The sequence below is a fragment of the Coturnix japonica genome, chromosome 5 (assembly GCF_001577835.2).
Source record: "Coturnix japonica isolate 7356 chromosome 5, Coturnix japonica 2.1, whole genome shotgun sequence".
In the NCBI taxonomy this organism is placed as follows: domain Eukaryota; kingdom Metazoa; phylum Chordata; class Aves; order Galliformes; family Phasianidae; genus Coturnix; species Coturnix japonica.
The window spans coordinates 51,069,009-51,095,784 of NC_029520.1; the positions used below are offsets into that span (position 1 = coordinate 51,069,009).

Sequence of the window (26,776 nt, forward strand, 5' to 3'; positions counted from 1 at the left end):
CAGGGCCCACGTTTAAGAGCAGTGCCATGCAGCAGGGCTCATTCCAGGAACTGATGGATAAAGCAGCTCGGGAGGGCACAGAGTGAACCACTCTGCCTTTAACTGCTGCAAGGAACAAACAGATCCCTCTGCTGTTATTGTCTTCTCACTTCCCCCCTCCAGTGGCCTTGGCCAGTGAAGGTGACCAGAATCTCACAGGCCGTTCTAAGCAAAATGACCTCACTGGTCCCTTATCTAGTTACAAAATATTTCCCTCTGCTGCTTCTATTTCAGCCCAGCAGTGACTTTCCACACCGCCGTCAGTACCGCCCATTTATCTCCACTTTTCCAGAGTCCTGGGTGGGGGGCAGGAAAGTCCTTTCTTTTCCCTCTTCCTTAATTGAAACTAAGGTGTGGCCTTTGATCCCAACAGCTGCTTTGGCAAGATTTCAACCAGAGGGCAGTACTCATCCCAGCCCTGCACCCCCCCCTTATGAACCCAACTCACAGCCACCCTGGAGATGCTGCTTCTCCTCCCTGAGCTGCCCCTCCATGCAGCTTTCTGGTCTCCTTCCTCATGGCTGGCACCACAAGCTGGAGCAGAGCACTACAAGAAAGGGTTTGGGTTTCATAGGGTTACACTGCAAGTCTGAGCTCAACTCCTGTCATACAGCACTTTCACAAGACCAAGGCAGGTAAGGCAGATCTGGAATGCACGTTTTATTTAAGTAAAAAAAAAAAAAACCAAACAAAAAAAACCAACCCCCCCCCCCAAAAAAAAACCCAAAAAAACCTGACTTCCACATGTTAGCCAAACTATCATTCAATTAATGGCATATTTGTGAGGGGGAAAAAAAAAATTCAGAAAAAACCAAAACCCCCCCCCAAAAAAAAACCCAAAAAAACAAACCAAAAAAACCCAACCAGACAACATGGATAAAGTAGGCAAGAACTTTTTTATACTCTGACTATACAATAATATTCTTTTTTTTTTTTCTCCAATGCCAACACTACAGTCATGTTCTGTTCTAGTCTAGTTTTAAGGTTGTCCAGTTAAGTTGTTTGAAGATTCTTTAACCAAGTTGGCCTTTACCTATTTAGAGTTTCTTCGCAGAAACATTCATATATTATACAGGATATACAGATTTTGAAACATGACACTTAAAAACACACACAACTATAGCTGCAACACTATGGTAGCTGCATTGTAGTGATTACGTTGTTCAGCCAGCTGTAGACTCTGTATGTACAATTAGTTTTTATAGTGTTATTTACATAGATGGACTAAAAGCTTTCTTTATCCTAAAAGGTAAAGGCTCTTGTGTTGAAGTATGTGCAGTTTCATAGCCCTGTGAAAAACACGACAATTATATACACTGTAAACAGCACAAGGCATGAGAATCTCCTCCTACCTCAAACCATCTCACAGGAAAGTGTATGTGCACTAATATTCCTCTTCTCCTTCGGCTCCCGCTCCTCTGGTCTTCTTATGGAGAGCACGGTTAAAGCTGTGGCAGGCAGGAACCCAATGATTGTCATGGAGACCCAACTTACAGCCCGGGATGCCCTTCTGGGACCTGTGACAGCACATCCAGTACCCAGGCCCATAGGGTAAAGCTTGGCAGTAAGGTTTGGGGTGCCAGCGGCACAGCGACACGTCCCCCTTCACGTACTTCTTCTTGCATTGCTTGCAGGGGTCTTCTCGGTAACGGGGGTCACGGACCCAACGCGAGTCTGCCGGCCTGATGTTGTAGTACTCGATGATGAACTTGAAGTAGTAGCAAGTACATTTTAGGGCCACCAGGCTCCTCGTAGGGAGCAAGCCGAAGATCTTCACTATGATGTGGTGAGGCAGGAAAGCCATATACTGCTGAGGCTCCAGAAGCTGCTGGATTTTAAACCTGGTCTCCAAAAAGTCATGCGACACCTGCCGTTTCAAGCAGGAAGCATCGAGGACTTGCAAAGCACCTTCTGGAGGGGGAACAGAAAGGGCTGATGGCTCAGGAGTGACGTTGGTCCTGACACACGATTTGTCAGATTCCAAAGCATCCTCATCCTCGTTCTGCACTCCTTCTCCTGGCTTCTCTTGGGTACGCTCCCGCAGTGGCTGTGGTGCGTGGGTGGCATTCTGCTCAGCCTGGAGAAAAAACAACCTCCCCGGGAGGGGGTCTTCACTCAAACTGGAGGGAGGGAGCTTCTCTTTCTGGCACCCCTTCTCGGTCTTGGTGACCGATATACTGATGCACAAGGGCTCCTTCCTAGCAGGATGCAGGCTCTGCTTCGAGAGGATCACAGCTTCTTTCGATGTACAATCAACAGTCGCGCTCTTGCTCGGTAAGGAATCCACCGGCACCCCGGCTACAGCCGGACACAGGGCTGGCAGAGCTCTGGGAGGCTCAACCCGCCTTTCAGCATCTCCCCTTCCAGCCGCAATGGCCAACACAGCGTGAGCAAGTCCTGAACCCGCATTCCCCACGTGAGCCTCCAACCCGGGAGGGAACGGCTGCGGAGCAGAGGCAGCGCCATCCCACAGCCCAGCATCCCCACACCTCACCCCACAGCCAGCCCCCGCTGCCCCCAGCTCCTCACCCCGGCCCACGCTGCCCACAGAGGCTCTGCCAGGCTCAGCACCGTGCTGCGTGCTGCTGGCCAGGAGCACCCGCCCCACGTTCCTGCGGAAGCTGTTGTTACGTGAGAGGCTGCCGCCGTCCCGCTCGCTCTGCCGCCGCAGACACTCCGACTCCAGCTTGGCCACCATGTCCAGGACACGCACCGGCTCACTCTGCTGCTGCTCGCTGCTGCCACAGCCTCCCCTCTCATGCACCTCACACGGCCCAGCAGCGGAGAAAGGGTCAGAGCTGGGAAGAGCACCTTTAGACGGAGCGCTCAGCCTCGCGGTGGAGGCGGATGTGCAAGTTTTAGCACAGTCTACCAGTAAAGCACTTGCTCGCTGCTCTAGAAATGCAACCATCTCTATCACGGAGAGGGACCGGCCTGGGAACACACCCTCCCCACTGTCATTCACATAATGCACGGAGCAATGCTCGATGCCGCACGCGAAAGGCTCCGGCTGGGAGCACCTAGCATTCACCTCCCTCATTCTTTCCAATTGGATCTTGGCTTTTTTCAGATCCACCGTTTTTTTCCGCCGTTTCACTGTTCTCCCATCGATATCCCATGTGCTTTTCAGCTTCATGGAGCCCAGCCGGTTGCTGCCACTGCACTGCTGGGCTGCGAAGAAAGCGATCTTCTCCTTCGTATTGCCAGGCTTCACCACAGCCCACACATCCAGAGGCCCTTCCCCTTCTTCTCCCTGATGGATCGTTGCTGACAGGACGTTCTTCTTCTCCCTGGCACTAAGACCATCTGCCGGACCTTTCCCGCTCATATTGCACATAGTATTTGGATAAATAATTCCTAGAAGCTTTCGAGATGGAGTCACAAGGGGGGGTTTGGGGAAAACTCTCAGTTTGGTGCAGTTGTTGGTGTATTTGTCTTGTGTTGACCTCTGGCTCATAGGTGGGCCTCTCAGAGAGTCCTGGCTTATTTCTGATCGCTCTTTCCTCTGTAACTTGAGATATGGCTTTAAGTGCATACCAGAAACCCTAGAAAAACAGAAAGGGAAGAAATTATAGTTGCAAAATATGCCTGCCTGGAACTAGAGAAGAAGGCTCAGGGAAGGCACCAGCTCGCCTCCTACTCCTCATCAAGCAGCCCACATCTCAAAAGGAACCACATGAAAAAGGAAAAGCAGCAGCAAGGCAGCTACAGCCATCCCTGGGAGAACTACTTGCATCTCACAATGATTAAAATCTTAAGGATAGCAGAGATCTTCCCACTACAGTAATTTGTGTCCAGGGAGTCCCAGGGTGAAATCTTAATGCTAAAGTTATGTCCATTGTGCTAACACAGGGGTTCATTATAGAGTCGGAGGAATTCTTCTATCCATTCAGCCCTTATCCTGCTGTAAGGCACTCCTGTGTCAGAGGAGCTACAAGATATGGTTTAGTGGCTTGTGGTATCAATGGTAATGAGAGGACAGTTGGACTAGATGATCCTGTAGGTCCTTCATACGTCCAGTCCAACCTTGTGATTCTATGATAGGGTGTACCTTGACCTTACCTACCAGCTACATGGACACTTTTCAGAAGATAAAAAGGTGAAGTGAGCAAGTGTGAGTACATTGATCAGACACCCCAGCAGACAGCTGATCTCATAATACCACCTGAAACCACCACAGAATCACAGGATGGTTTGAGTCTTAAAGGAAGGGACCTTTAAGACCATCTGGTTCCAATCTCCTGCTCTAGGCAGGGACACCTCCCTCTGCATCTGATTGCTCGCACCCCCATCCAGCCTGGCCTTGAATGCTTCCAAGAAGGAGCATCCACAACCTCACTGGGCAACCTTTTCTAGTGTCTCACCACCCTCACTGTAAAGAATTTCTTCCTAATATCTAGTCTATATCTACCCAATGATGCCTATTATCCTTGAGTATATCAACAGTGGCAGATTAGATGCACCCTGTGCTACATGTCAGATGTCAAACCAAAAAGTGACAGAAGCACCAACTATGGCTAGAGAAAACCACATCCAAGTAAGAATTTTTAAGGTTAAGAGTCTAAGAGCTGTGAAGGAGACACTTGGACACTACTGCCCTAACAGCAGCAGCACCACTCATCCAATGGCCCTATGCACTCAATTCATCCCTTCTGTTGCACCTTCACCATAATCTCCAATACAGAGCTCAAAAAAACAGAAGCCCAGGACAGTGCCACAAAGGATTCAATCATCACAAGACTTCAGGCTCTTCCTCCAGGGTGAACGTATAAGCACACTGCTGAACTAACTACAGATTATGTTTCCATGGCAATCTCTGAATTGTTACATTTAATGCAGAACTTTCTGAAATGGAAATAATCCATGAGTGTTAGTTTAAAAACGGCACGTTCAATGCCAGCTGGTGCAGACACCAAACTGATTTCCCCTTGCAGCCACCACCAAAAGGCTTTTTGGTATCGCATTTCTAGTCCTAAAAACAACTTTTAATTCAAAACTCCCACACAGCCCCACAGATCACTCAGTAACTGCTGAATCACAGAACCATTCAGGTTGGAAAAGCCCTTCAAGATCCCCAACCCCAGTCCACCCCCCCATGCCCACTGCCCACATCCCTCAGTGCCACATCTCCATGGCTCTGGAACACCTCTGGATGGTGACCCCACCACTCCTGGGCAGCAGTGCCACTGCAGCACCACTCTTTGTCAGAAGAAATGTATTCTGATATCCAATCCGGACCTGCCTTGGCACAACGTGAGGTTATTCCCTCTAATCCTAACACCAGGAACCCAAGAGAAGAGCTTCATGTGCTCAGGAAAGAGGATCTCTTCCCTTCCAATTTTACAGGCAGAACATCACGTCACCCTTGCAACCAGTGCTAATGTCATCTTCCCTTCAGCAACAGACTGTGGGGATAAGAGAGCTCCCACTTCTGCACATACACCCACCCAGTTGCTGGGTTAATTCTCTCCCCATGCCTTCTGTGCTAATTCCAGCTCTTGCTGGAATTGGGTCACCTCCCAGTTCACTCTCCTCTGCAGAATGTAACTGAGCTATTTTGTTTCCCTTCTCAGTTGGATGCTAACAACTAAAATAATCTCATAAAAATAGTGCCTCGGGGTGATGAAATAGAGGAGTAAGAGAGAATGCGAAACCAAGGCTGCTGCAAGACCGCTCGAGCCTAGTTTTCCACAGTTCATAGTTGCTCAGAGTCAGGCCACCAACACACCTGGGTCAGTGTACAGGCCAGAATCAAGAAGCAGGTGAATGGCAGCAGAGAAGCATGCCTGCAGTCCTCCCTCTTCCCCACTCAGAAGGGCATTTTGGAGGTGCTTTCAGGAGAAAAGCTGCGGTAGCTGCTCACAGCAGTACCCTGGGGGAAGAAAAGGTGAACGCAATGCAATACACAGCTTTCCACATTGAAATCCCAGGAGCTAGGAACAAAAGATCACACCAGGGTGATTGAAAGATGAGCTGAAATATGTGCTAAAAAGGCTTTCTTCAAGCCATTTTCCAGCAGGACAAATCACTTCAACACCCTTCATTAAGGGGAAAACTGTAAATGAAGGTGAGCTCAGGTATTACATGAATGAGAACAGGACTAAACTGGTTACCCAGCAGGCTCGGAGGACACGTTTAGCCAGCAAAGTTGGTTCAGCTGCTCACTGCTATTTCAGGTCTATGGAGAAAGACAAAGGGTAAAGTTACGCCTCACCTACTGCAGATTTCTCATTTAAGGTTATATTTCCTCCTGTGTTTCAGTTGGTCCCTGGCTAGGCCAACAATACCATTTAAGGTTGAAAAGTTACAATTTACATAACAAAATTATGCCTTAGTCAGAAGTTTTACTGCCAGAATAATTGCCTCATTTGAATTCAGCATTCAGTTCATTGCACTGTTTTAATGGATCCAGACTTAAAGAAAACCGTCCTTTAATAGCTTCAGACAGCTACACAAGGAAGGCTGCTAACTCCATCTGAATGGCACTGCTACTTCCCTTTAAGTTTTCAGGCAATGAGGAAGAGCTTTTAGTAGCAGACCTTACCTGAAAGCGTCGCTAGGAGAGAAGTGAATCCTCACCCCCACCACTTACACACTTTGCCACGAACATTCACAATTCATCCTTCTTAAACAAGAACATCTTCCCCATGCGTCAGTCAGCAGCACGTTCCATTCCTAGCTCCAAGAATCAGAGCAAGGATTTCCAGCAGAAAATGCTGAACGCAAACCAGAGCTCAATCCTCTCCCTGTGCCGTCCACCCTATTTCTGTAACATTCCAGTGCTGGCAAGCAGAGGACTGTGGCAGCTGCAGGTTAAGTTTCTAAATACTAGAAAACACCAAAAATAATCATTACGAGGTGAAGTCACTGACAATTCACTGTCGAACTTCAGAATAATTCTGTTTGTTTTCCTCTACTCTGTAAGCCATCGAGCTTTCTCATTCTATCTTTAGAGACAAGGACTCTTCAGAACTTCATGGAATAAGCATAAAAGGTTTTCAATCCCAAACGTGTGGTTTTGAATTGCTGATAAGAGATAATTCTGCCAAGAACCATCAGCACTGAAACAAATGGCAGTGCTGCCTTTACGCTGTTATTCCATCCTTAAGCCAATGAAGTGAGAGGAGCAGGTTGTTTTTTGTTTTAATTTCTTATCAGCCATGTCTTAGGCGCACAAAAACAGGATACTTACAGCTCTGGAATGACTGCTGTTTTTACAAGTTTCAGTGCAGCTTGTCGCTACAGTTGGCTCCTATGCTGGACTGATGCATAAATGCAAGCCTTCATACATCCACACACCTCCCACTCTCTATGTGGAAGGGAAGACCCATTATCTACCGCACCAAGCTGACCAGAATCTTCCTGCATTTATACATCATCTAAATCACAGCAGCCTAAAAAACAAAGTAATTCCTTTGGTAGCAGCTGGAGGAAAAACTGGAACAACAGGCTCCGTTTTCACAACTCACAGAATCACAGGGGTTGTAAAGAACCTCAAGAGATCAGGTCCAACTCTCCTGCTAAATGAAGCACCCTACAACAGGCCAAACAGGTCGCTGTCCAGCCAGATCCTGACCATTTCCATCACAGGAGACTCCACCACCTCTCTGGGCAGACTGTTCCAGCCCTCCACCACTCTCACCATTAAGATGAGATGCTTTTAAAGGTCCCTTTCAACCCAAACCATTCTATGATTCTATGTTCAACAAGACCAGACCCAGAACTAACCCCAAGTCCTTCCCAGGGTCCACAGGGAGCCTAAACATCCCATCCTGCACCTTGATCAGGACTCCCAAAATGGCCTGTGAAGCACCAAGATTTCCTCTAGCCAACAACAACAACAAAACCAACAATGCTCTCAAACAGCACGTTCACACTGGATGTTTTCTGGGCAAAGCACCGAAAGGTTTTATTAAGGTGAATATTTCAGTCAAAACTCCAAGTTTCCTGTGGATTTCTTTTTGTAAGCACTCACTCTGGTAGGCAAGAGATCCCAGCACTGCTGACTGCATGTGCAGCACCAACTGCAACTCTGAAAAACCCCTCAGGGAACACTAACACAAGGCACTAGCCAGCAACAAGGCAGCAGCAATGAAAAGCCAGACCAAGCACAACCTCTGGCAGAGCACATCTCTTCCCTGGCATCCCATCTCTCTTATGTAAAACTAAGCTCTGCTGCAAAGAACACTGACAATTACAAAGGACTGAGTGCTGCATTGCGAGTTCAACCATGGTCAACCACTTGTTATTTCTGGAAGTGCTTGGTGGGTCCTTCGGGCACAACCTCTGGTACCACTTCCATCCCCTTCACGCTGCTGGGGCAGGCAGAGCAGAGAGCTGCTTCAAAGGCATTCTGCAGATCCTGCCACGGTGGGAAAGTCCCAGCTAACAGCCAGGGTGGATGATAATCTGCTACTCACTGGAGCTTGTCCTGGCGCATGGCAAGCATCCAGGCCTGGAGAGATGTGGGTTGGGAAGCACGGTGCTCCAGAGCAGGGGCTGGTGGGACTGCAGCAGCTGTGGAGGCATCTGGTTTCTAGAAAAAACACTCCATTGCAGCACTACCTTCAGACTGAAGCAACTGCTCCCAACCCCTTCGTGCCTGCCTAATTGCCTCCTGTAACACAGAATGGCCTGGGTTGAAAAGGACCACAGTGATATTTGAGTTTCAACCCCCCTGCTATGGAATCATAGAATCATCAAGGTTGGAAAAGACCGAAAAGATCATCCAGTCCAATCATTCACCTACTACCAATAGCTCCCTATGTGCAGGGTTACCAACCACCAAGATAAGGCTGCCTGGCCTTGAATGCCTCCAGGGACGAGGACAGAGAGCAAGCAAGGAGTATCACAGACCACAGCTAAACAGGTCTTCTATCACAAGACTTGCCAGTGTTTCAGATGCAGGTCGCTCTGAATGTACTGCCTCCTATTTATTTCCATGGAAACTCCAAGGGATACAAAGAGCACAGTAACACTATGTGATAGAGCAAATCCTCAGCTACAAAACACTTTTTTCAATGTGGTCACTCGCCACCATCAGTTCTGCAGTTTTGCCAAGGATGAACAAGATTCTGCACCAGCAGAGGTGACCCACTGTCACTGCTGCCACATCCACTGTTTGGTCTCCAAACAATTTGGTTGTGGATGCCCCATCCCTGCAGGCATTCAGGGCCAGGCTGGATGTGGCTCTGGGCAGCCTGGTTTGGTGGCTGGAGACCCTGCACGTAGCAGGGGGTTGGAACTGGATGAGCACTGTGGTCCTTTTCAACCCAGGCCATTCTATGATTCCATAAACATTCACTGATGACTGTTTTCTGTGTGGAAGAACTCAGTGACACATCTTCAATTCACACACACTTCTATATCAGGCTGCCCCTCCTCTGCCCATCTGCCAACAAAATCTAACAGAATATTAGTGGAAAGGTTCAACCTCTAAAACCATACCATCAATATCCACCTGTAATGGCATGGGCCAACGTAAGAAAAATAGGACACATTACTCTGGGAGCAGCCTTTGTATAAAAGCACTTACCAAATGACGTACAATCAATTATTCATTGAAGCCTCAGGAAGCTCAGATCTCTTCCCTACTTTTCAATCACGCCACAGATGACACAGGGATGACAAAAAGAGGGAAAACAACAACCGAAAGACCTGGTAGTCAGAGTCATCAGCTGCTCCAAAAGCATTCAGCACAAAGATGATGGCAGAGCAAACATCCCAGATAGATAGTGCTGCATTGGAGAAGGGCTGTGGCATCCCCAGGCCTGCCGGTATCACTTTGATGTAAAACAGTGCTTTGAAAGAAAAGAAGATTACAAAGATGTGGGGAAATAGGAAAAAGAAATAATACAATATACCAGATAATGTGAAGGTTTTCAAAAGAAGAGCTTTCTTGAAGAAACAGTCTGAAATGTGGTTTACTCATATGGTCTTCAGGAGGCACAAGGAATCTAGTGGGTAAGACAGACTGACAAAGGATTGTTCAAAGGCACAAAGAAGCTGTATTAAGAGCAGAGAGCCCCAGGTGATGAACACTAAAACACCAACCTCAAAACCAAAGACATGTATGTATCCAAAGTATGGATGAGGCACAAAGCACCTGGTAATAGAAACAGAGCAGAATTTTGAAGTACAGATGTGGACACAGAAGGCTGAATACCAAGAAGCACAGTTTCAGTTAACCAAAAAAAGGTGCTACAAATAGACACATCCTTGACATGGAGGCAAATGAAGGCAGACCTGTGATATGGAAAAGTCCTCCTATAAGGTCTCCCTTAGGAGTCAGCACAGTCATGGCTCAGAGGAGATTCACCCAGACTAAGAACAGTCACTATTCAAGAAGCTACTAGGAGACACAGGGGCCATTGGACACAGCAAAACATAGGTGAGAGCATATAGCTGAAGTTTACAGAACACAGTAAAAGAGGTAAAACTGAAAACAAGGGGTGGTCCTTAGGCAAAATACATAACATCACCAGCTCAAATTAACATATATAAGCTGGCATGAACATTCATTCTGCAGATCAAAATTGCTCCTAATTGCACAGTTAGAGCTGTCACCTTCAATTACGGTTTAATCTATGGGAGAAGAAAAGACAGAATTCCAGCCTAAAAACAATTACAGGTTTACCAAAAGGATTATGAGATGCTCCTTGGGAAAGCAAGGAGCTGGGTAACCAACAGAGTCCCTTCCAGCCCTAAATTACTATGAGACTAACATAGCAAGTATGCGTTGCCTACATAACCACAAGGAACAAAGGTTAAAGTTCACTTTAAACCCACATGAATTGTGGAAATGAGAAAGCTGCCTCTCTTCCTCCAGATAGAGGAAGTTTAAGAGTCTTGGTTTCAAAAGAGATATGTATTGTATTTTATTGTATTGTATTTCCAAACTGGCATGTTCTTTCATTTGCATAAGGACAACTTGTTCTGTACGGCGTTCCTATAACAAGACACAGTGAGAGGCGTTCACTTAATTGTCGCATAAGCGCAAGTGTTTGAAATCAGTCATGCATTTCTTCTTAGGAAGAGACACAGGAGAAGGTGGCAATACAAAAACTTAAGATTAAGCCATTCCAGTTACTTACTCCATAGTAAGACAAACCACAACAATGATTGCCAGCATTTCCACTTGCTGTAAGCTGACCGCATGTTTTAAAGCCTACTACGATGAGCCACTCTCCAATACACTTCAAAGCCATATTCCCAAATTAATTTACAGCTGTTACTAAAAAAAAAATTATAATCATCAAAGGCTTCTCCAAGTACAGTACCATCTGTAGCTGTCATTATCAAATAGCAGCGTCAAAGAACATTTCTGCCCTTAAGCCATTATATTTCAGTTAAAGACTATTGGAAAGTAAGGGTTGAGACCAACCAAGTGACACACAAGACAATAAGAAAGCAAGGGGAAGGCTAAACAGGTGCTAAATATTTAGCTACAGGGAGAAAGGGAGACCAGCTGGTCTGTTCATACCGTTTGACTTGATGGAAAGTAGAAGATGCAGAATTCAATGGTTCCCTGTGGAGGCCAGCTCTGCAGGAACTCTTCATCGTATCTCCCCCTCCAGCTAAGGCACACCGTCACAGCCAGTCCATCCTGGTTCACATGCAAGGCTCCTTCCTCAGCTCTCCTTGCCCTGCACTGAGCTTCACAGTGTCTCTCCCACCTAGAAACTGAACAAACATGAGGAAAGTAGAATCATGTCAGAGTACAGCAGGGCACAGGTTATCAGGACAAGGATCCCTTCCTAAAAGAGGCTGAAGAGAGAAAATATACATACACATAAATACACTACTATATAGAGTACACAGTCTATGTATACACAAACACACATGCATCCACACATGTAAATATAAAAAGAACTTAATATCATGCCACTGGTGCCGCTGGAGTCTCTGAACATCATTAAAGCAGAAACGAACACCCCTAACATCACATATGCTGCTGCGCTTATATGTAGCTGCAGCCCTACCTGGGTATCTCCCATGGGACATGTTGTCCTCCAAGCTCCATGCAAACCAGACACTCAAGACCTTTCTTTCTTGTTAGCACAGCATCAAGCCAGCAGTAAGATTCAATGCTGCCAGAGGAGTTACGTTAGCTTTCTAATCAAAGTAACGCGTCCTGTTTCATAGAAAACAAAGTAAACATGCCACCACAAAGCTCCAAACCTTCTGCAAACTGCCCTGTCTTTACATCACACACAGATAAGGCAGCAGATTTCACCAAAACAAAGCCGTTCTGCAGTATCTCACTTGGCTTCTATGTCCTGTCCTTGGAGCTGCACCAGCACACTCTGACAGTGGAAGAACCACCAGCATCAAATGGGAACATGAAGTATGTGATGCCACTTAAGGTGCCCTGGAAAAGCTTGAATATTGAAGCCTGAGTTGCTACCAGACTGCTTTAATGACTGCTTGCTTCCTCCTCTCTGAAGGACTACACACAATACCATAATGAAGAACACTATGTAAGATATTAATGCTAACGCTGTGGCCTCACAGCATTTGGGATTTACATCCAGCTGGACTTACATGTTAAAGGAATTTCACGATTCCTCCAGTGATGGGGAATGAGAGGTTAATAATTCACCCATGTTTGAGTAAGCGGGAGCCTAAAATAATACATAAAATATTATACAAACACATTCCAGCCCTTCATGAAGAAGTCTCTGCTGAGCCCTACACAATGCAACGAAACACACTGAGCTGAGAACACTGAGGCACGGGCAGAGCTGGAGGGTGAGTGTGTGTCCTCTGCTCCATGAGACCAGGAAGAGCAGCAGGTAGAAGACATGGTTACCAGCTGCACAGCTCACAGCTCTGTACTTAAACACCACCCTCATTAAACTACCCAGAGCCTGTAACAAGGACCTACCTGCACGAGTGACATCTGAGCATCAAAAGCAAAAACAAATCAGCCATTTGGGATGTCTTTAGAAAATATATTTCTAAACACATGCCCACTGCTTTATGAAAATCAGAAGTTAAACAGCATCATTCCTTTCCCAGGAACCACCAGTAAGAGGCATTGAAATTCTGACTTCTATCCAAGCTTTTGTCTGGCTTCGCCTTCTGGCTTTACTGACACCAGCATTTCAGTCTCAGCAGGAACTGTATCACAGAAACATTATTATATCCACACCCAAATAAACGCAAACATACAGTTTTAAGAATGCCAGTCGCTTTTTCGTTAGCTTAAACTGTCTTGATGTCCTCCTGGTTGTGAGCACCGCATGTTCTGTCCCAGCCCCACTGCTTTGTAAATCAAAATGAGAAGAGAGAAACTGGAAAGCGATTAAAAAAAGACAGCTGTATATATAAGGAAGAAAATCTCATTCACAGCAGAGCCTGAAAAGCAAAAACATTGTGCAAATCTACTCTGGTTGGGGTAGCCACAACCCCAATCCAAGCACAGGTTATCGTATCATGGGATGCCATGCATTTAAAGAAAGGCCTGGCACCTTCTAGAGGAAGGCAACAGCTGACAAAATCCACACAGACAAGTTCACAGTGCAGCACAGATGAACACACAGCTCCATACAAAGCATGCTTTTTCCTCCCTTCTTTAGCTGCTGGTCTATAGAAATGAGCTGAAATAGGCTCTTAATGGCAGCAATCTACTAACAAATTCCTACTGGGTAAGTACTAAAAAGCTGCGCTTGTGAATTAAAAATAAAAGAAGGAAAAATAATCAGCATCCAAGCCAGCACAGAGATACTTACTGCCCCTTAGCTACCACAGCATTTCTTAACAGAGGCTGATCCTTATCAGGAGGCGCTTCCCTTCTTTGCTTAGTTTTGCAGAGTTGAGCACAGCCTGAAAACCAAAATGCAGATGCACAGAGAAACAGAACAGAAAGAGGAAAATAAGAAACTAATCTTGTTGCTCTCCTTTCCTGAAGCCGCCCCCAAACATATGCCTGGATGCATCAGATGTGGGAAGGACTCTGATTTTGGCAGCAGGAAACAGATCGTTGAATGGTCCCACCAAACTCCCTATCTCACCACCCTTTCTGAACTGCTCCTGCAGTATTAAATAGCTCGGATTAAAATCTTCCGCACAGCCATGCGCCACAGCTTTTGCTATTTACAGGTGTTGCAGCAGTTAAAGCTTTACTGCAGGAGCAGCATGTTTTAAGGAACAGCAATGGTAGCTGATGAAATATTCCAAAGGATGGGCTCAGTCCTTGAGAAAAGTTGCTTTCTAGGAAGCGGGCAGTGGCTCTGGGACTGGCTCTGAGCAGAACCCCTGCTGTTGCTAAGAGCAGAACAGTCTCTGCCAGCCTGAGCAGCCCACCTCCAGACAGGGACTGGCTCTGGGATGCTCTCCAACCACACAGCACCATGGCACCGGCTCAGCTGGGCAGTGACCAGCACGCTCAGGATGCAGAAGGAAGCAAAGGCAAGTCTTTCAAAAGAATCTCTTAAGAGTTAACACAGATATAGTCATTAGAAAGGACTTAACCATTGCTGAAGCCTTATAATACAGAGCTTTGTTTGGTCTATACCAAACAGCCAGCAACAGCCCCTGCATCCCAATGTTTCTGCTTTTTCATCCAATGCAGCAAGGATTTGGGATTCTGCACTGTGGATTCAATGGGTATGTACTTCAAACTCTTCTTTAATCATAGCTTCTTGCTAAAGTAGCCTCCATGTTAGCTCACAGCAACACATTTGGGTCCCCGTCACACCATGCATTCGCATCGTAAAGGGCAGCAACCAGCTCCATGACCAGATAATCTCTAGAGGCCCCTTCTAACCTGAACAATACCATGGTTCTGTGTATGTTAAAAGAAGTATATTTTAACTAAAACCGAGTTTCAGAGAGTGAACTCACGTTTTTGTCTCCACCCACAACAGTTGGTAACAAACCCTCATATGAAACTGGGTGTTTAATGAGGACAATGCAGCCAACTTTGAGCCATTATGAGATTCGAAGATAACACCTACAGTCACATCAGGTTCTTTACATCCTGTCAGACTCTACAATTCAGCCTTTTTATTTAACTGTTTAGTTATTTAGCTGGAATTTGAAGATTCTCGTGTACATTTGGACTTGGACACAGAGTTCAGCTTCATGATTGCTCCTACCACACTAGGGTCTCATTCCTTGTTGTCCTTCCAACACCTCGTGTCCTTCTATGTATCAGCACTGGTCCCTGTCCCACTTCCATCTGAATCATCTCAAGGAGCTGAACTAGGAGAAAATTAACCCAGAAAAGCAAGCATCAACAACTCATCCATATCCAGACCCAAAGCACAACAGGACAAGGTTTTCAACAACTGAATTCAGTCCCCTAAAGCCACACCTTGAAGCATACTGTGAGAGCTGCCTGCCCTCAAAGGGGCTTTTATATTCCTTCCAGTCAATGGAAATAAACTTTTAAACACACATGTAATATGTAGAGTGTCTTGTAAGAGGGGAACAAGCACATGGGCTCCAAAGCTCTGAAGGTGGATTGCTCACTGCTGTGAAACATCAGAACTTGGAGGAGTCACTGTCCCTAGAGATGAAACATGGAGATATGGCACTGAGCAGCAGGGCACAGTGGTGAGAGGTTGGCAGTTGGACTGACAGTGGTCTTTCTTTTCCAATGCTAATGATTTTATACCCGCTGCATTACTGAATTATTGCTTAAGCCTGTCCCCTTTCCAAAATCATGTCAATAAATGAAAGGTTTTCAGTTTATAGCTCTTGTGTTCTCCCCTCTTCAGGTGTGGATGGCGTTGGAATGATCCAGCAATCCCCTTTCCCCTCAAAAGGGTAAATCTCAAAAGGGAAGAAGAAAACAAGCTCTACTGCACCTTGTGGTCCTCTGTTGTTGTACTGGAAATGATCACAAAGTGTTTCACTTGTTCAGCTATTCCTGAAAGGCCTCAGCTGTCTTGCACAATTTGGTTAAGGACATTATCTGTTGCTCAACTGGAAGGAAGAACTGCCTCTCTGGATTTGTTCTGCTCGACCCAAGAGAGAAACAAAACCAGCAGAAATCCATGAATTGCCAATTCTGCTGCAGTGCCAATGACAAACACACAAATCACGCATTACTTCACTCTCTAGAAAACGACCACCTCCTTTGGCACTCGCTGGCACCGCATAATCCATGCTGTGTCCCGAATGATAAGCAGAGGGGAGCTGAGCACTGTTGCTACAGCTGCTGTGCTCTTGGGTTACTAGGTATGGGTAAAGACACTGCAATGCATTTAGGGCCACGTGATCCATGAGCCACAGCTGAATTATTTAGCATATAAAACTAGATTTGTTTTGCCATGCAGATTGTGAATTAATGAAAGCTCAGCTGAATGGCTATTTTCTTGGGGCAAGGGAAGGAGAAAGCTTCCAGAAGCCTTCCTATTATAGAAGCAATAGAGCTGGTTCCAAAAATAGTAGGCAAGCACTCCAAGAGCTCTGGAGACGTCGTGCCCTGGTTTTATGAGGCTGAAGCCTCACTCAATTGCTCCTCAACGTGCAGAGGATGCTGCAAATGTCTGAAAGATGCAGAAATGACGTTAAATTGGGAGTTTTAGGACAAACATCAGAGCGAAATCTAGACAGTCTAGATGAAAGAGATCAACTTGAATACCAAACGGGAGCAACCTGTCCCACTTTAGAGACAGACAGATAAAACCAAAAAGCAGAATCCTATCTTTCCTCAAGAACATAATGTTAGTTTGCTAAAGAAGATCATGATTATTGCAACGATGACGTTGCAGATTAAGGCTGTCAACAGCAATTTCATCACTCTGTTCTGCTTTTCAGATATTAGGGACCCTGGCTGGAGAGATCCACTTGACTCATTTTGGCACGCTTTTGGTAGATGCGTTTTTGCTGCAACAGCTAATAAACAGCCCATCACGTGGCCTGGCTGACAGTAATTATGCGCTAGTTAGCCAGTAATGGTTTGTTACTGATCCAGCACAACAGCATAACCCACTCTAAGTTCTAATTTTCAGTCTCCTTTGCCTGTTCTATGGCAGCACTTGTAATACAGTGAGAATAAACTACTTCACAGCACCCCTCTGGCTATAAATGTAACCTTGAATCTTCATACACCAGCATAGGACTGGCTTTTTTATTGGCATATACTGAAACGGCATCAGGAAGCAAATCCTACACTTGGCACTCTAAGATAAAGTCTCCCCGCAACATAACACATGATGCACAGTACTAAATGGGGTGTTAAATGGCTTCTAAAGCCACCAGATAGGCAAATTCAGTTCCTTCTTTCAAGCTTTGTTAATAAGCAGTTCAGCAGGGTGAGCTGCAACTGATTTTTGTTTCTTTCTGCAGAACCTCTCCCTTTAACCAAAGGGCTACGCTGCAGATTTCTCTGTCTTGTATCTTCCCCAGCAAAATCCAGTCTTTATCAAGTGGATTCATCCAGCCAACTCATTGGAGGACTGGCAACTTACAGTATTCACCATGCATCCTGAAAGCATCCCCATTTTTCCCAGTGGGTTCCAAAACTACACTCAGCAACTGGAAGCCCTGCTAGAGCAAGGGAAACAGTAGGTTAAAGACAACAGTGCTCAGAGGAAAAATGTTTAAGTATATAAGTATGTATAAGTAACAGTGACATTTCTGTGCAGTATTTCTCTACTTAAAAATGCCCATTTTTTGTAACACGTTCCTGAATCCACCCTGTTTTCATATATGGGTATCCCAGGCTGGATGTGGCTCTGGGCAGCCTGAGCTGCTGGTTGGTGACCCTGCACATAGCAGGGGGTTGGAATTGGACAAGCATTGTGGGCCTTTGCAACCCAGGCCATTCCATGATTGCATAATGCAACAATTTTGCACCTATGTGCCACATGATTTGTCAGGAAATCTTAAAATCCTTCCAAACTTGCATTTGTTGCTGTGTAAGCCAAACTTTACGCACTTATAGAAAACCATCTTTCATCTTGCCAGGATAACATAAAACGCTGAACTACGAAACATGAAGTTTCTATGTCAGCAGCTTTCCATACTTAGGAAAACAGTTAAACTAAGTACACCCAACTTCAAGGCAGATGACACTCGATAGGAAGCTCAAACTCTTTTTGCACCTAACATTTCATAGCTCAAGGCACCATTAGTTCTATTGAGGACAGCAAACTTTCAACAGAACAGATTTGTTAAGAGTATTTAGAAACAACCCACCCACAAAAAGCACATCACCACCTACACCCTTCTCAACAAGCATTGGATTCACTCCTTTCCAGCGGTATCTTGCTTAATAAAAAGAAGTTCAGGAAGAACAGGTTGCAATTTCAGACCAAAAAAATAAATTGCTCATTAACATGAGGTTCTAATGTGGTCTACAGATATGTTAATGAAAAGAAAACGCTGTTCTGATTTGTAAATCAAATTTCAGGTGTATTGCTAGCCATATGCTACAAAACATACCCTAAAACTCAGAACAGTTTCAGAGCATTAACTCCACCAAAGCTGCCTGGTCTTATACACATCCCAGTTATTCAATCTGGGCAGCAACAAGGCACAGCACATCCAACTCTGAACTGATTCCTCTGCCTACATCCAACTAACAGCTCTCAAATAGAAGACAGCCTGGATTTTGAACAGAGGTGTAGCCCTGTTTTTATCAGTTAATCTCATGCTACTACTGCCCAAAACTCTTCACTGCGCTCTACTCAAAGGGCCTCCACTCTACCAAAAAGTTAACCCAAGCTTTTCTAACCCAAAAGCACAGGCACACAACCAATGACACATGAAGGCTACAGATGAAGACAGAATACCAATAGAATGTGCTAGAACTCAAAGTAAATGCTCTGAGTTTATTAATTATTAAAAGAAGAATATACATGGAACATCTTCTGCTGAAAGAACTCAGCTATGGATAAGCTTGTTTGCTTGGCAAGTAAGTGGCAGCACAGACCAGCATTAAATACAGTGTTCCTGTACAATTGCTTCTAAAGGCTGCTGAAATACCCGAGCTAATTTTGAGACCTACCAATCCTGGGGATCTTTAGATATTCTTTGTTACATTTTAAAGACTTTTTCCATTAATAACTTGCTGCAAAAATAGTTTCCCATTCTTCAGAGCCTTGCAGTTGATATGCCTAGCAACACAGTGAGATCCTTAGAAATTCTAAGCATAGCACAAATTCTGCCATAATTCTTTTTCTTTTTTCAAAGAAAACAAGGAAGAAAAAAATAGCATTTGCATTTTAGGATAGTTTGTGCATGCTCAAATACCTTGTTAACTGTGCTGCAGATCTCTCACTTCTCACCTTTTATCTTCAACATCCAGCAACCTGCACTGGTACTTTAAGGCTTGATAACGTGAAAATAACCCCATCAGCAAGAAAAACAGGGATAAGCAAGGTCTTATATAGCTCAGTGCTCCCCCCAGTACAAATAATACTGTCTTTTGAAGGTTTCCACCTCTAGGACAGAACATTAGATGTGCAAATGAAAATAAGGAAACAAATCAGCAGGAAATCAAGCTGAAAATAAAGTACCCCAAACTGTTTTTTTTCAGCAGAAGGGTGGTTTAACTGCACCAGATTTCAGGTTGGGGACTGTTACTTTGCTGAGAAACCACTCAGCACATTTTTAGGCTTCCCAGCAGAGCAGCAGTTGTGAGCGTGCTGTACAACAGAACATAACCTTGCAAATGAAACACACCAGCTCCAGAGGTCCTGCTCATCACATTGCCTTTCGTCAACACACTGCTACCAAAACCCTTCCCTGCAAGCCAGCTGCAATCTGCTAGCCTGAGAACCAAATTACCAAAGCAATAATCGAGCTGTATCAGCTGCATCTCTCAGCGTTTAACATCTCGGACTAATTTGCTGCGAGCCTGCAGGAAATAGTTTCTAACAGCTCCCTCAAGAAAATAAGCTACAAGCTGGAGTTAGTACGGATTCTTCCCCCCCCTCACCCCCCCAACCCCCCCATTCTGAGCCATCTCTGCACTATTTCATAGCTCTGATAATTGTACCACTGACTAACCTCCAACTGGGAATAACTGTTTTTATCATCACTATTAAAAACAGTCCCTCACGCTGTTAGGAATCTGGAAAGTCACTGGAGCTGCATCCCACCCTTCAGCCTCTCAAAACACTACAGAGCAATGAAAATATGTGCTGAAACCAGAGGATCCCTGCGCTGAGCACCTCCTGTAATTTGGGGGTAATTACAACTGCTTCTCAGAGAAGGCAGCCGTGGAAATTTGATTATTGATTTTAGAGGGGGAAACGATGTGAGATCTCATAAAGAAAGAGTGAACTTTAAATGTTTCACAGTGGACTGGGGAAGCTGAATTACTTTCAGAAGTGTAAGAGGAAGGTGGGTGCTATCAAACCTCACACATTCACCTACAGCCTCATTGCTGATGGTTGGTTTGGGTTTCAAAGCACGAGATCCATCTGCAGTTTTCATCTCCTGATCCCACACTTCCTTGGTTTCTATAGATAAGGCAGAGGAGTGACTGACGGCTCGCAGAGAAGCTGCAAGATGCAAAAAAATACATATATAACAGCTTCAAGGGCAGTGGATTTCAAAAACAGCTTTTAATTATCTGAAGGTGCAGCTGCCAAGCAGTCAGCAGAGGCTGCACATCACGTACAGACAGGGAAGATCCCATGGGTTTATTCCACGACCAATTACAGTGGATTAACCTATTAGTAAGAGTAAAATATTTTTGTTTGGACTCAAGTTTCAGTGACCTGAAAAAAAACAAATCACTGCCACTCATAGACTGACATGCAGGATCAGCAGTCTGTTTTATCACACTTCCAGTCATCGCTGCCCATAAACACACCCTACAAGGGACCTCTCCCTCTTGTTTAATGCATCTTCTGTCATCGGTTCCCTCACAGAGATCAACGTCCTGCTTCAACTATCATTTATATACCCATTAAAATCACTGTCGATATTAAAGAGCAGCAGCAAACACCCCCCAACCCTTACACGTCCCCTCACGCAACCCCCCAAGTGCTTCATATTACACACTTCTCTGCAAGAAGTCCCTGTCCAACATCTGTCAAACAGCAAAGCATCGCCGCAGAGCAGAGCAGCCTTCCAGGATCCCTGTGCTCAACACTGGGTGTGCCTACTTTTGTTTGGTATCAAGTTCATTCTGCTGGCTCCCTTACACGGATAGTTAAGCTTTTCCCCCACCTCTAAAAACATCTGTTCTTTTTCTAAGTTCTCCAGACTTCCTTCCCCTTGACCATATCAAAAAGCCTCTCTTTTTAGCAGGGCTGCCTTCTTGATAGCCCATCACCATTATCTTGTTGTTCACTGCCAAGCGATGAGGAACACTAAATCTTGCTGAGCTTCCAGCCCTTTCAGCTCTGAGGCCAGGCACCAAAATTCAAGCAGATTTAGAGAGAGGGTTGCTAAACTCCTTCCCTGCCTCTTTCTTAAACACTCCACAGTTCCTGTCCTGGGAGGCAACCAAACTGCTGTAAGAAATGCCAGGTTTTGTTCAACATCCTCGATCCCTGGGACACTGAACACTGAAAACAATTAAATTCCTTCCAAATCTTGCCCTGTAACAGCTTTTATTCCAGGAAGCTGTAGAGATAGAGTATAAATTACTTCAGCACGAAGGAGTTTCAGCTGGTCACTTGCTAAATCCCACAGCAATTCAAGTGAATGTTCAAGCTTGGCACAAGCAGCCATCCATCCATTCGAGCACACAGCACAATGTCACCCCTCAAATCTTCACTCTTCAACCTCAAGGCACTTTCCCCTCTTCCCCCTTCCTTTTTTAAGGGTGCATCAACTGATGACCGTAAGTGGAAATGCTTCATTTAGCACATATACACTTGTTAAACTGCTTCGCAGCATGCAAATAAAACACCACATTGTGCAAAAGTCATTCAGCCTCCCCGTCCGTAGATATGAGCAATGGAACCGCGTCCAGGAAAGAGAAACTTGGAACAGCATGCAAATATTTCACTCCTTCACTCCCAATATTCACATACCACACTGAAGCCCACATCGGTGTCACGCAGAGGGGTGACCATGTTGAGAAGCTGCTGCATAGAACGGGTGGGAAAACAACCATTATCTGTCTTTGCCCCAGTACTGCACCCTTTTATTTGTAGTTATTGCTGCAAACTGCTTTTTTTTTTCTTTCCTAGACAATGGTTGTGTTATTATAGGTACCTTCATGCCGTGCCAAAGCACATACACACAGCAATTCAGAACAATCAGCCTTGTTTTCATGGGAGCAAAGGTTGCGGCCAAATGAAATGGGTGGAGATCACATTAAACAATCTTGGAATCTGCTAATAGGATATAGGAAAATGTGACCGTAATGCAGATGCAGAGTTCCCCTTCCACCTTCCAATATCACGGATCAAATAAAAGCTTTGGAAAACCAATTAAACTATTTGTACACTATGCAAGAGAAAGCAGTTTCAGTACAGTAACAAGAAAGCATGTTAATGAGAAGCTCTCTAAAATAACAATACAAAACACTGACCTCTCAAAGGTCTGAAACCTACAAGTTCCCCCAGCCCAGAACAGCACCTGCTAAAAGAAACAGGATACATGCTGGATGGCTGCTTATCCCCTGTAAACAGCAGCTCATTGCAACGGATGTTCCTGCCTTAAAGACATCATCACATCCTCCTCTGCCTGATAGGGGAATTTTCATACTGAAACACCTTGCTTGGTCAGCCGTAACCCACGCTCCCTTTGCTGGCTTTTGAGATGTGCATTAGTCAGCTTTCTCCTTCACAAATCTGATTGTGCCTCCGCATGATCCTACACTGAAGTCATGATCCCGTACTTTGGACATCAGTCTGTTGCCATGGAAATGTACAGGGCAGTCCAAAATTCAGTATTATGGCATCACTGCAGGATCAGGCAGCAGATCAAGCCAACGCCCGAGAGCTGGTTAATGCAGCATAAACAGCTGAGACATTGCAATCTCAGTGCTACAGTCCAACTGCACTTTATCTTAATATTCTTCCCAAATAGGGCTTGAAGCCTCTTGTCAAGAAAGATGACCCAGGCTGTCATTAACGTCATGACAAACAGGCCAGCCATGACGCATCACTGAAGAAGGGCAATATGTTTCCAGGGATGGCCAAGAAGGGCGAAGGAAGTTCAGCTCTCTGAATAGAAGCTACCATCTGTTCCTACAGCAACACCAGAACCGCCTGGAGAGATCTCAGAGAGAAAAACAGGGATGGGCCCTTCAGCACATGAATCAGGTGGTCGTTTACACAAAGCTTTGCTGGAAATAAAAGAGTGTAGTGTCACACCACCGTCACCCCTTTGGAAAAGAAGGCTTTACATAAGACATGGATCTTCACATTGAACTTTGGCTGCAAACCAAAGATCGGTCCGTCATTAACCCAACCTACAACAGAGCAGTTTATTAGTTAAAAAAGGGTGGTACCTTCCAACAGTTGTTATTCCGTGTAGTGTTAGACATTACAGTTCTGTAGGTTCCTTGCACACTCACGAGAATCACATTTCTGAAGAGCAAAAGGGAAGGAAAAAGGAAATTAGTTACAAGTTAATGACTGGCCAGCCCTTGAAACCAAAAAGATCCGCCAGTTTAACATAAAAACCAGCCGAGGAACACTATTCATTCACCCCACTGCAAAGGGTACATGGGAACCATCGGTACAACACTGACAGTCAGAAAACCACCAGTTAGAGAAAGTCCTCAGTGTCAACGGGGCAAATACACCCCAAACAGAGTCCAATGACCATCAAAGGCAGCTGCCTTGCCACCAGGGTAAAAAGCTACTTCAGAACCGCAGTTCTCAGGCTGCAGAACAGCAGGGACTACAAGGAGGAACTACAAAACTTGAAGCAGCAACTCCAGTCCCCTTCCTTTAGCTGCCCCTCCACGCACATCAAGCTCAGGCACTCAGGGCTCCGGCTGCTGATCTCAACACCCAAAGCCATGACCTCGCAGCCCAATTGCTGCTGCATACCCGGCCTCCGTGTAAACACAGCCACTCCCTGCGCGCTCAACTCATTTCAGTTCACCTCCTTCCGCTTTTTCTTATTAATCCACACGACTTCTATAACTCACTCAACGCTTCCTCCTGCACAGCTGACCTCCATCCTTCCCATAACCTCAGACGCACCCATACTTTCTTCACAGTGCCATTAGAGAGCTGCAGGCACAACAAGGAACACTCAGTGTTCTCAGCACCGACGTAACCCTCACCTGCTCCTAACCCCCCTCCGCCCAGGTCCCTGGCTATAATTACCCCATACTATGTTATCTAACACTAAACACGAGCCTCAGGGCTCAGAACCATCGTTTATTTGTCTCTGTGATGCCACACACCCCAGTGGTGTTGTATAAATAAATTCCACAACCTGTTTGAGCGTGAGTCTGAACTTGATTCAGACCTGAATTAGACCAGTTTCTGAATGTACAAACACCTCCAACTCAACTCCCTCCTGCTCTCTTTAGCAATGTCTACTTACACAATTAGCCACCAGAGCCAAACATCACGACAGCTAATTGCTGCTGTGGACCACAACTGCAAGGAAAAAAAACAACAACACTTAAATCCCTTCGCTTTTAAATGCAAATTGCAAATTATGAAGGGATGAACAGGCTGCTGTCATTTAAAAGTACGCACCCTGACAAGTGCCACGTGCCAATGCCACCTCAGCCACCAAAGCACTCAGACCTGCCCCAGCCTCAGCCACTCAATGTTACCCAGTTACAAGGCTGCAGCTCTGCAGGAGCAGAGAGATTCTCGTGGCAACCTGAAGCAAAGCATATTTCAGACCAAAATAAAGCCAACAGGCTTCATCTCCATGGAGCTCCTGCAACATAACATAGGCTGAGCGAGTTACTTAGGGTAGAAGTAGTTCTCATAAGGTTTAAGTCAGATAGTGTGGCTTACTAGTAGGCCCATGCAGCCAGACCACAGATCACAGAATGACCCGGGTTGGAAGGGACCTCAAGGATCATGTAATTCCAACCCCCCTGCCTGGCAGGGCCACCAAACATACACCTTTACTAGATCAGGTTGCCCAGGGCCCCGTCCAACCTGGCCTTGAACCCCTCCAAGGACGGGGCATCCACAACCTCCCTGGGCAGCCTGTTCCAGGGCCTCACCATGCACCCATCTCAACTGGCAAGCACCAAAATGCCAAGAGCTGCAGACACTCAGCATCCCCTTCCCAGTCTGCACACTGACCGCAGCAATCCAATATGGCTTCAGGTTGCTCAAGATGAGCAATCACACCTCCAAGGCAAACACACAAAGGGAAGGAAATGCTGAGGGCACAGTTCAACCATCAACAGGTAAATAAAGGTTTGGGAAGATCCGAGGCTGGACAGCCGCCAGCAGAAGGTTGGTTAAGAAGATTCAAGAAACTGAGCATGGGGAAGGACAACTTCCTCATCCCAAATGGCCACAGGAGCTTTATCAGCTCGCCCAGACCCCAGAGCAATTCCCAAACATCAAGTGCAGCGCTGGCAAGTCACACAGAGCATTTGGGGAAGCAGGACTTACACAAGGATCACGTGGCCAAGAACATGCTGGGCCAGGCAGCCCTGCCTTCCAGGGTACGTATCAGCTTCAATCTTGTTTTTCTTTAGATAATGCCCAACCCAACCCACCAGCCTCATGTCCCTGCAATATCCATGGACAAAAGCAAAGGCAGAGCAGCATTCAGCTACGGATATCCAATGTAGTATGTCATTTTTTTTTCACAGAAAGAAATAAATGCCTCCTTATAAAAGGTGATGCAGTTCAGCTCATTAAAAGACCCATATTGTTCTTATCAAAGCATGGATCCGCTCCAGAGCTCTTTGTACACAGCAGTTTGCAAAGCATGCGTGGGTCTCTTTCTGAAAGCCACACAGCCAATGCAAGACCTGAACCGGGGGGGCCTCACACTCTTTGATTACTTGAAATCCACCATCCCCTCACCTTAAGCTATTCCAAGAGCTTAATGCTGCAGCTGGATTCATACGGTGTTATTCTACACGATCAACCCAGCAGCCAAGTTACAACCAACACAACCAAGCCCAAACTTAAGGAAAAATATATAAACTACCAACATTAAAATAAAAAAAATGCACATTACTTTTTCTTTCCCAAGACACTTCACTCGTCATCAAATATCTGCCTTAGTGCATTACCATCCTCCCATCACCCTGCCTTGAGTTACCACGCTTACAGCAAGAAGCAGCCAGAGCCAAAAGCGTTGCCTCGAGTCCAAGCACAGCTTGCAAGAACAGACCCCCTTTGGGGCAGTGACAGTTGAGTTCAATTTAATTAAAAAACAAACTACATTTCCATTTGAGTCAAAGTCAGAGACAAAGAACTGTACACAGCTCAGACTGCACAGTCAGCTGTCTCTATAGGAGTAGATCAGATTTAACAGCTGTATGGCAGTCCAAAAAGAAAAACCTTACTCGGACAGGAGTTTAAGCACTGACCAGCCCTATGCTATCCAAGATCCAGGCATTTCTCTGAGGTTTCTCATTTCAGAACCATCATCTTTCTGAATCATCACTTCCAAGAAGCTATTTTATCAGGATTCAAACTGATGCACAAATGCACTTGTACCCCATTTGAAAGGAAGACAAGGAGTCTTCTCTGAAGCTCTGCCAGCTAATTCTCTTTTGCATCACACGGGCTGCATTGAGGGCCACTTCTACCTCTGCTGGGGAACAGAACCAAAGTGGTTCAGGTACAGATTGTTCTCCAAGCCTACTCACACCACAGGGCTCCTGTTCTATGGCAGCAGAATGGTGGCAGAGGCTGGTTCC

At 45.6% G+C, this 26,776-nt stretch overlaps 1 protein-coding gene across 11 annotated transcripts; it reads right to left on the reverse strand.

Moving 5' to 3' along the window:
• Positions 1–17: 17 nt before the first annotated feature.
• On the reverse strand, positions 18–24,975 carry FBXO34 (F-box protein 34). 11 transcript variants are annotated; one of them, XM_015865848.2, is made up of 7 exons: positions 24,469–24,922; positions 23,417–23,495; positions 13,773–13,866; positions 11,522–11,721; positions 6,153–6,217; positions 5,768–5,911; positions 917–3,584 (listed from the first exon to the last, which is right to left on the reverse strand). In XM_015865848.2, exon 7 carries the CDS (start codon positions 3,572–3,574, stop codon positions 1,424–1,426), a length of 2,151 nt encoding a protein of 716 aa, XP_015721334.1. In that variant the 5' UTR covers positions 3,575–3,584; positions 5,768–5,911; positions 6,153–6,217; positions 11,522–11,721; positions 13,773–13,866; positions 23,417–23,495; positions 24,469–24,922; the 3' UTR covers positions 917–1,423. The 11 variants fall into 11 exon arrangements, 10 of the variants coding, with proteins under 10 accessions (XP_015721328.1, XP_015721334.1, XP_015721332.1 ...); XM_015865846.2 differs by having other exon boundaries at positions 9,575–11,721; XM_015865842.2 differs by lacking the exons at positions 5,768–5,911; positions 6,153–6,217 and adding an exon at positions 18–586 and having other exon boundaries at positions 1,392–3,584; positions 24,469–24,923.
• Positions 24,976–26,776: the final 1,801 nt, after the last annotated feature.